Raw genomic sequence first — 10,449 nt, 5'->3', positions numbered from 1 at the left:
CTGTGGCAGCCACTTTGTGGCATGGAGGGAACTACATACTAAAGGTGACAGAGTAGGAACATTAAGTCTTATGTCCTTGAAACAATACCTATGACAGGATGCTTGTGACCAGAATTGTCAGGTAAGGAAAAATAAACCACTCTTTAAAGTCTTGTAAATCAAATTGTTACTTGCAGTGGGAGATATTCTTTACTGGGGGCTCTGTAAAGATGACAGAAACAATTACCATAAAGAACAACACTTGCCCCCAAAGGACAGCTCCATGCTCACAGCACTCTTGGGTCCATTCTGTCTTTAGGGCCTCACCGCTAATTACAAATCTGTTCTCAGCTTTCATGTTCTTGTATTTTGCCCTCAAACACTGGCCAATCGCACGTGACTCAAGACGCTGCACCTAGCTGTCCTACATCACGTGCCTTCCAAGCAGCAGCCTGGTGTCCAGATGCTGAGTTGGAACCACCTAGAAACCCTTCAGGGTGACAATCCTACCTGAAGAGAAATCAGAAACTTGGAACCACAACTCCTCCTGGACAACAGGGAGGAGCTTGGGCTGTGGGCCAAACTTCTGTCGCAGCCCAGTAAGCACCTCCAGTCTTATGCCTCCTCTGGGAAATCTGTTTACTCCAGCTTTGCCCTCCACACTCCACCCCAGGCTTCACCTCCCAAACCCACAAAGACACAAGCAGGCCAAAGAATGCCACTCAAGAGGCTTTCTCCATTTTATTTCTTTGGGAAAAGAAAATGAAGTCTTTCCATCACATATGGTAGATATATATATTTATATATATTTATATATAATTTCTTTTGTGGTTGGAAGTCCCAAAGCTGAGTCTGTTCATATATTTTTCTATTTTTTTTTCTACTAATGCCTTCTCTTCCCCCTGCCCCTCTGGCCTAGGCCCAGGTTCTGGGGCAGGTGCAGTGAGGGGGTGAGTGGAACGGGCAGTGATTACCAGGATGGCTCCCTCACCCAGTTCAGAGATCTGGTGAGGGTCACCGGAAAGGGGCTGTGCAGAGGGACAGAGGCCTCACAGAGGGGCACTCTTGTTTTTGTGGGGGACGCACAGCTCATTAAACAGTCACCAGTCATGGGAGGAGGCTGGTCACGGGTTAGGGAACTTGCTCACAGTAGTTGCCAGCTCTCTCCACCCTGCCCTCCAAACCCAGTCTTGTGGGTGGGAGGAAGAGAGTGGAAAGAGAGAAATACAAGGGTTGAGGGCCAAGCCTCCTCTAATTTTTATTGCTGGTGAATTAGAAATTTGCCTTTCCCTTCCTATCTTACAGAGATAGACTGAGAGGATACTGAGAGGAGGGAAGTGACATTGCTGTCCCAGCCCCCACCAATGGCCATGCCAGGCCTACCCTGGGCAAACCCAGGGTCCTGGGAACTCAGAGGTTCAGTGTTCCTCTCAGGTCAGCCTTGTCCTCCAAGGGCAATCACAACCATCCCTCTCGCCCCCCAAAACAAAGGCCTCTGGCTCAGGCTTGGGCCCATTGGAGCTTGGAAGTGGGCAGTGCACCAAAGATCAAGCAGAATTTTCTACTGGAAGAAAAGGTGAGGTTTGGGGGAAGAGGTGGCCTAGGACAATGATGTTCTGAGCATGAAAGCAGAGGGAGGCTGGGGGAATCGAGTGGGAGAAGACACAGGAAGACGTCACACTCATATGACCTCAGAAACTGGGTGAGGGGAGTGCCTGAGAGGCAGGTAGCACTTAATAACTGTAGTTAGAGCCGGACAGTGGCCCTGGGTGTGGGGTGAGCCAAGCAGATGGGACTATCACCCTGTGGGATCCTGGCCAGAAGGGTGGGGGTAGAGCTAAGAAGCCTCCAGGTAAGCCTTCCCAAGTACAGGAGGACAGATCTTCCCTGGGCACTGAGCCTCTGGCCCAGCCTCCCCTCCAGCCTGATACACATATACCGACATACACTCAGGACCAGGCCAGGCTCTGAGGCCTAAGCCCAAAAGACCTTGGGGGGGAGGGGCCGGGCAGGTAGCCCTCTCAACCTCAGACAGGCCATCTGCTCCCAACTGTCCTGCCAATCTGCCCAGGGAGGGATAATAGAGCAGGAAGGAGAGAGGCCAGGAGCCCAAGGTCTGTCAGCTTCAGTAGATCCCATGCAGGCCCTCTCAGGCTACATGGCCTAGGAGGTGACCACAGAGAGCGTCACTGGACACCGGGGTGGCCAACAGTAGCAGCCCAGACCTACCAAGGGGCTGGGGCACCTCATGGCACTGCAGGCCTGCTATCTCCATCTCCAACAAAGCAGTGCTAAGAAGGGGAGCATGGGCTCCCCTGCTGCCTGGGCCCCTCAACCCCCACTCATTCTGCCTCCCTCCATCCCCTCCTTGGGAGGAGGGGCCAAGTGGGTTGCCCAGAGGGGCCCCTGTGGGGGGAGGGGAGGGGCCTGGTCACAGCTGCTTTGAGAACCTCTTTGGTCTGGGGACATGGGGGACATGAGGAAGAGAGAAGGTGGGGAGGGGACACTGGGGACTCTGGCCTTCGACAGGGCATTTGTCAAAAGGCCGCATGCCCAGGTGGGGTGGGGGGGGGGGGTGTCAGATTTCCGTGGACTCAATGCGCTCAAGGCGGGAGGGCGTCCAGGCTTTCTTCTCCTCGCCATGTGGCGGGGTGGGTGTGCTGGCACCCCCCGCAGCCCCGCGCTCCCGCAGCCGCCGCTCCAGCTGCTGGTTGCGCTGGTACATCTCCACGTAACTTAGCTGCAGCTGCTTCTGGTACTCGATGACCTTCTCCTTCTCCTCCAGCCAGACGCGGCGCTCCTCTGCGAAGCTGGCTCCCTGGCGCTCCCGGGCTCGCCGCTCCGCGGCCAGCTCGGCCTGCAGCCGCCCCACCTCCCGCCGCAGGGCCCGGGTCCCGCTCTCCCCGCCAGCATCCGCCTCCCCGTCCAAGGAGACCAACGAGGCGGCGGCGGCCACCCCGGCCTGCCGGCGCATCTTGGCCTCGTCGCTCTCGCACGTGGCCAGGGCATCCTGGGGCTCCGCCGGGTCCACGGGGGTCAGCGCAGGTTTGAGGCAGGCCGTGGGCAGCTCGGCCTCCCCCAGCTCCAGGCTGGCCTGTTTGCTGCCGAAGGAGTCCCTCAGGCTGAGCAGCTGCTCCTCCTTCTCCCGCAGCGAGGCCCGGCCCTCCCGCAGCTGTGAGCGCAGCCCCACGATCTCGCTCAGCTTCTGGGACACGTCGGCCTGGGAGTCCTTCAGCTGCTGCTTCAGGAGGGAGATCTCCCCTGCCTTCTGGCACACCTGGGCAGGGGCAGAGGCGAGGAGGGCCAGGGTCAAGGCAGAGCCCTGTGGGAGGGCACCCCAGCCACCACATCCAGCCCCAGAGGCACGCAGTGTGCCCAGACACAGGGTCAGTTTGTGGGACATGCAAGAATGACCCACCGGGCCCTCCTCAGACTCAGGACACACCTGGCTCATCTTACACAGCCCTGGGCCCTCTCTGGTGCCTACAGACATTCCTAATCGCTTCCCCGCCCCCCTTCACTGCCCCGTGATAGTGGGACACAGCTCTGGGTTTCTCTGGAGGGACAGAAGAAAGGAGACTCAGAGGGGGAAAGCCCACGACCCCTGCCCGCACCTCCCACTTAGTTTCCTCCATCCGGGGCAGGAAGTCAGCCTGCTCCTTCTGGCAGGCGGCCACCTTGTCCTCAAGCTCTTCCCGCTGGCGCATCAGCCGCGCTGCTTCCTCCTGCAGCTGCTTCTTGTCCTGCTGCAGCCGCAGCACCTGTAGCTGTAGGCCTTGCTGGGCGCGCTGGGCGCGGCGGGCCACCTGCTGCAGCTTCCCACTGCAGCCCTGCCGCAACTCGGCCAGCTCGCGCTCCCACGCCTTCTGACGCTCCTCCAGCACCTGGGCCACCGCGGCCTCGCTCTGTTCCAGGCTCCGCCGCAGGGCCGCCACCTCCTGCTCCTTCTCCCACAGCCGCTCCTCTAGCTCCTGGATCAGAGCACTGGGCGAGGGTGGTGAGCAGGCCGCAAAGGGCAGGCCTCCACCTCCGCCCTCCCCCGATCCCAGGTGGCTTGATCGCCCCATGGAGGAGGATGACCCACTCTTGCTGGAGGCCCGCCCACTGTCGGAGGTTCCCAGGTCCTGGTAGCCCGAGCCACCACCACTGCTGCCGCCACTGCCACTACCGTAGCTGGCAGTGCCGATGCGGTTGATGTGACTGGTGGAGGCACTGAGAGGCGCCAGGTGCTGGCTATAGCTGGAGCTGTAGGTGGGCAGGCTTGTGAGTGAGTTCCGGCCTGAGTCTGAGAGGCCGCCCCCACCCCCGCCCGCCGGGGTCATGGTCCGAGACTTGTCCAGTCCACCCTTGAGACCACCAGGACCCTGGCGCCCCTCAGGAGTACCATTGGTTTGTGGGGGACACAAGTTCTGCATGGAGTGGAAGTTCTTGGGTACAACAGGCTTGAAGGCCGAAGGCCGAACTAGCGGCTCTGAGCACTGAGTAAAAGCAAGCAAGGAGGAGTGGGCATCAGAATGGTGCCTTAGCCCTAGCACCAGCCTCTTCCCTCTGAGACATGTTCAGCCCTGCCCCCAATTACTCTCCATCTTGGAAGTCCCTCCAAGCTGGGTCTCCACCTCATGGTATCTGAAAACCAAGTCTCTGCTCTGGGACCACAGTCTAGACTTGGCCTTCAACCCCCCTCCTCATGGCTTCCTAGCCCAACCTCCATTCTGGCCCCCACAACCCCACCTTCAGGCCCACTTTACCCTCCTCTCTGGACTGCCTCCCATCTCCCAGAAAAAGTCCCTGGGGACTGACCTGGTCTAGCTTGCCAGAGGTGGCCAGGAGCTTAGGCGGATGGCTGGGCTCACGATACTGTGGTGGGGCCTTGTCACTTCCACCGCTGCTGCTACTGCCACCACTGCTGCCCACCACGTTGCCGCAGACATCAGTGTGGTCACTGCCCCGCAGCTCGCCGTTGAGGTAGAGGGAGTTGGCGAGAGCCTTGTCTTCTGAGGGGTAGCGGCTTGGCCTCTCCCTGCTGGCCCCACCACCACTGCTTCGGGGGCCGGGGAAACTGCCCTGGCTGCCCCCACCCCCTGTGCGGGTGCCCACACTCTTCATGGCGAACTCCTGGGCATGGGTCACCCCACTGCCCACACTGCCCATGGTCAGGCGAGGGTCTGGGGGTCCGAGCTCAGAGGGCCGGGGGGCAAAGGCCAGGAGAGGATCCCGCCCTGGATCAGCGCGCACAGGTAGCGTCTCCAGCTTCGCCATGACTAAGCCAAGGGGGCACTGTGGGCACAAGTGGGAAGGCAAAGAGAAGTCAGTCCCACCCCCACTCCCACCACCCCAGCCAAGTCAGCCCCAGGACCACCTGCCCCCCACCCTTTGGTGTCCCCTTCCCTACAATGGGCACAAGAGTGCCTAGACACCCAGGGTGAAGGAATGGGGCCCTAGTAAGAGGACGGGGTGACTGTTGCCTACCAGATGAAGCCCAGGCCCCAAGGCACCATGCTCGGACCTTCTCAGCTTTGCATTCTACTCCTCAACTCCTGCCTCAACCCCACCTCCTCCATGAGCCCTAGTTCTTCACTGCAGCCCTCAGATCTTGGGCATTCTTTACCCTGGGTCTGGGCCCTTACCGACCCAACCTCATGGGCTGGGGATATGGGGTTGGAAGGGTACGATTACACCTGAATGCAACAGGGAACCTCAGAAATTAAGAGAGGGAGAGAACCCACCCCTATCCAAATATTGTGAGTAGAGGGTCCTTCCCAGCCCCCTAACCTAGGTGTTGCAGTCAAGGGCAGAAGTGGAGGCTCAATACCAGCGCAGGCTCCTCTCCTTGCCTTTCCAAGAGGGTGGGGGGGCCGACGGGTCCTCAAGCCTGGGACCCTCTGAGGCCCGGTCTGCAGGGGCCATGTGCCTCACTCTCGCAGTCGGGGCTCGGCCCGAACCAGCTGCGCGACTTTGGACAGGCCGACTGAGCCATCGCGGACGGCAGTTTTCTCCTCTGCGAAATGGGAGGAATGAAGGACCTACCTCGTGGAGCTGCCGCGTGCCAGGAGCCCCGAGGCGGCGGGCGCGGGAGTGGACCGGGGTCTCGGGGCGGAGGGGCGGGAGCTGCAGCCGCAGCGCGCCCCCGTGGGTCGCCTCAGGCACGCCCCAGGCCTCGCGGACTGCCAGCGACCGCGACGGGAGCGCTTGGCGAAGGGATCTTCCCGAGGTCTCCCCAACTCGGCAGCACGAGGGGCCCCTTTCCCACGGATAGTACCTCTGCAGAAGCCCCGGGGCTGGCTGAGGCCGGGGCAGAGGACGAAATGCAGCCAGCTGCGGACGCTGGCTGTGCCTCCCTCCGGGCCTGCGTTTCCCACAGGTGGGCGGGGGGAGGGGCGGGGCTTCTGCACCCAGCTGCGCCCGCAGGGGATTCCGCGCCGCAGATCCCCTACTAAGAATTCACTGCCACCGGGAAGACTTCCTGGATTGCTCCCTCCCCCCCCACCCCCGTTCTCTATGGACCTTGAACTTCGAAGTCCTCTGAGCCCTTCCGTGAGCGTGCGCCCCCCTCCTCCCCCAAGGCCGGCCCACAATGGCAGGGGGAGCAGTGCAAGCAGGACGACAGGGCCTCGGGTTACCTGTGCTCAGGGAGGCCCCGCTTCCTGATTCCTTTGTCTCAAATCCACACCGGGGAACACCTGCCCCAGAGATCTGCATAATCTAGCGGGGCAAAGGCACCAGGCAGTGCCAGCCGTGGATGTAGACCCTCAAATACGTTTGTCGGAGGTGGCAGGGGCACCCTTCAGGCTTTTAGCCTCCACTCCCATGAGAAACCAGGCAAGGAGCTCTCCTTCTCTACGAAGGTGAAGGGGTCCAGGTGGCACCTCATGCCCCTTTAGTGGCCCTCAGACTGTCTTCTACCCAGATGTCCATTCTCATGCTGTGTCCTTCCTATTAGGCTCTAGACCGGGGGATCCTGACAAAAAACTTGCCCTTCAGGAGCCTTTTGGCCACCACACTTGGAATTACAGCTTTAAGTGGTTGGCAAGTTCACCACCAAGCCAGTCCCCACTGCCTTTGTAAAATTCCATTCTCTCAGCATCTGCCCCCCAGGGGTGGAGAACAGAACTTTACCACCTTCCTCCCTAGAGCCAGTCTGTCCCCACATGCAGGACTGAGACTAGGGTGAGGCCAGAGATGCACCTAGTGAGTAATTTAAGTGCAGTATCAGCAAATGCAGGACCCTGAGAGTGAATGCCTTCTTACCTGTGGTGCCCTAGGTGTCTCTCGTGCCTCTCTAGTCCCTGCTCTGCCCCCACTCCCCACATATTCTCATCCAGCTACGCTTCAAATCAAAAATCCCCCTCCCACTCTAAGCATGACTCCCTTTTCAACATCCTTGGGTACAGTGTAGGGAGAAGCTGGAAACTAGAAGGATGAAGGCTGAGTGGCCTGAGGCCTGAAACCAGTGGGAAGGCCTGGGCAGGGTTGGGAGGAAGAAAAGACAAAACTTCATAGAGATGGGGTTCAGCAGTGGGGGCAAGGGGGAGACTGTCTGGGGAAACAGGTACTTTGGGAAGGACCAGAGAAAGATCCCTCTCATCTACTGGATGGAAAGACAGCCTGGGGTGGTCAGCATTCAAGGGTGGTATGGGTGGAGCCCAGCATTGAGCTAGGGTGGCAAAGCCCCAGAAGTCTGGGAGGCAGCGTGGATGCAAGACAGAGGCCAGAAGGCAGGCCCTGCAAACCAAGCAGTGGGGGATGGGGGAGGGAATCTTCAAGAATCTGGGAACAGCTCCCAGTAGTAAAAAGGGGCCAGGTAAAATTGGCATTGGAGAGTGTATCCTGGATTCGGCAGGTGGAAACCTCACTGGTCCCTATGAGAGAATGGCTTCAGAAAAGTGGTGTATAGCAAAGCCAGACTACAGGAGTAGATGGTCTGGAGGGAAAGATGTGAGAGTTCCCTGCTAAAAGAGAAGGCCAGAGAAGGCAGTAGTTCAAGGTGGTTTGAGATCCAAAGGCTCTTTTCTAATTTTAAATTAAGCATGGTAGAAACCTGAGTATGTTGATACGGTGAAGGAAGGTGCCAATAGTGAGATTAGAGATCTAGGCAAGAGGGCTACACCAGATGCCTGGATGTGGGCAGGAGCAAACTTCAGAAGTGATCATGTTGATCATGACAGTGACAGAGGGTAATGTTTGGGAAGACGCTTTATGAGCTGTTCTGTGCAGTATAAACATGCAGTACTACCTTCTCTGAGATCCAGGAAAGAAGAACCTACCCCTAGGTTGGGCTGATTGTATGCCACTCTGCCCCACTATTTCCCTGGCATGTGTGTGTTCTCCAGACAAGTTCAAAGCCCTGAGACCTAGTTGGAAATGAGGTGTTCCCTGTCTCCTGGGACCATCTCCTGCTCTACCTGGGGAATCCTGGATTGTCAACCCACAGCAATTCTCCCTGGGGCCTCGTTCCCCAGAGTGTCTTGCCATAATTCTAACCTGTCATGATCAACCCTGCATGCGTTCCCTGCCCCTTGTCTCTCCCAAGTTTGGACTGCTGCGGCTTCTTTTCTCAAAACCCCATCAGGGAGCTGGCAGGACAAAGAGGGGCATACGTTTCCCTGACAGGCAGAAACTGAGCCCAGGGGAAGGATTTGAGCTTTGTGCATGGGCCAGGGTCCTGAACTGGCCCAGGTAGCTGAGTGTGGTCTGCATAGGCGGTCTCATGGCATCAGCTCGACAACCTGGGTTGACCGCCTGTTGCCCAGTTTTGCCTCTCTCTCTCTCTGTGCCATCAACCTTCAGTGCCTGGGACATTATGCACAGCACTGATGGTCACAAAGGGGCCAAATGAACTGTATCTGGGGTTGACATGGGCAGGTCCCTCTAACCCAGCAACCCCTCAACCTCTCCCTATCTATATCCTTCCCAAAGCTAAGAACACACCACCCTTCTCTTGTGGTCTCAGAGGCTCCTATACTAGCCCATTTACCCCCTAAATCTTTCAGTAGCCCCCCTTGCCAGCACCCTTGCTGGGGGCTCCTCACTGGCCTTTTCCCCTCTGTGCTCCCTCCCACAGACAGCTGCCAGAAGACTCTTTCTAAAGGGCAAAGCTGATCTTGTCCCCAATCTGCCTAAATTCTTCCAAAAAGCAGCACCAAGAACAGTTGAAGGAGTTCTGGAGGCATCAGCTCAAGTGTAAATCCCAGCTGAACTGATTAGGGATGAACGCATGCAGGTTATTTCACCTCGGGTTTTCACACCTACCTTACAGGAATCTTAAGAAGTAAATGTATTATGGGTAAAAGGCCTGGCGTTTCTCTCAGTCCCCAGAACCAGGGCAGAGCTTGCAGCAGGGCCTCCAAGGCATCTCCTGCTGCCCATCTTATTTCTCCTAACCTGAGCCCCTCTCCACTCCACACAAAATCTCTTCCCAGCTCTCTGCCCACCCTGCATCCTTCAAGGACCAATCCAAATGCTGCCTCCCAGGACAGCATCCAGATTGCCCCTGGGGAGCAGGGGCCTTGGACCACTTGGCTCAGGCTACTCCAGGGAGATTTCGCTCTGAGGCTTACCCGGGGGCTAGCTGGTTGGTGCCCTGGGGCACAGATGGCAGAGTCTTGGGGGGGGGGGTGTCTCTGGGCCCTGACCCTGAGGAGATGCAGAGAGAATGCATGTGGGAATGCATGTTATGAGCAACGCAAAGAGGCAATGAATCCAGACAGAAAAATCAGGAAGGACTTCTGGGAAGAAGAACTGAGGGAGAAGGGATTAGGGACACTGTAGGGGTTTCGGGGTGCAGAGGTCTTCAGAAGTTCTTTGGGATGTGTGAGTGGAGATCCACCTTCCCTTGGCATAAACGGAGGAAGGGAACCATCCCCTAGATCCTGGCTCTGGTGAAGCTGGTGTTTAAGGACTGAGGGGGCTGACAGCGCCCCCCCCCACCCCAGCACACACACGCGCGCACACATGAGCTTCCGCGCAGGGGAATGGGGGTGTTCGCCATTCACCAGCAGTCCACGGCCCGCAGCGCCAGGAGAGAGACCCGGCCACAGGCTATCCCGAAGAGGTGTCTTAGGGTCTCTGTGGTGCAGGAAATCCCTCTCGCACCTCCCCTTGCTCCCCAGCAGCGCGTGTGGCCCCGGGGGGCGGGGCGCAGAGGGAAGAGGTGACATAATCCGGGCCGCACCCCCTCCGGCCGCCACCTCCCCCCAGGCCTGGTGAAGCATCCATGACATCATCGGCCTTATCTCCACTCCCCTCCCCCGCCCCGGGACCCCAGCAGCGGGACGCGCCCCTTCCCCAGCTCCGGGTCCCGCCTGACGATCGTCTAGGTGCAGCGGGCACGGCGATAGGTCGGAGCCGGGAGGGGTGCGGTGGTAGGCTGGCCTCACTTACTCGCTGCCTCAGGGTCCAGCGCGGGGTCCTCGGCGCGGGCGCCACCGGCCCGGCTCGCTGGCGCAGCCCGAAGCCCGCCCGGCAGGGCGC

The 10,449-nt window shown here is 58.8% G+C and overlaps 1 protein-coding gene across 1 annotated transcript; it reads right to left on the bottom strand.

Moving 5' to 3' along the window:
• Positions 1-842: 842 nt before the first annotated feature.
• Positions 843-10,449, bottom strand: LZTS3 (leucine zipper tumor suppressor family member 3). Its single transcript, XM_029918298.1, is given in 6 exon segments — positions 843-3,256; positions 3,594-4,457; positions 4,780-5,256; positions 5,814-5,831; positions 5,833-5,977; positions 10,360-10,449. Coding segments are annotated over 5 exon segments (2,112 nt in total). The 5' UTR covers positions 5,887-5,977; positions 10,360-10,449; the 3' UTR covers positions 843-2,557.

This window comes from Suricata suricatta, chromosome 12 (genome assembly GCF_006229205.1).
Source record: "Suricata suricatta isolate VVHF042 chromosome 12, meerkat_22Aug2017_6uvM2_HiC, whole genome shotgun sequence".
NCBI classification, from domain to species: Eukaryota; Metazoa; Chordata; class Mammalia; order Carnivora; family Herpestidae; genus Suricata; species Suricata suricatta.
The sequence above is the reverse complement of the archived record's forward strand: the minus strand, read 5'-3'. Positions and strand labels throughout refer to the sequence as shown.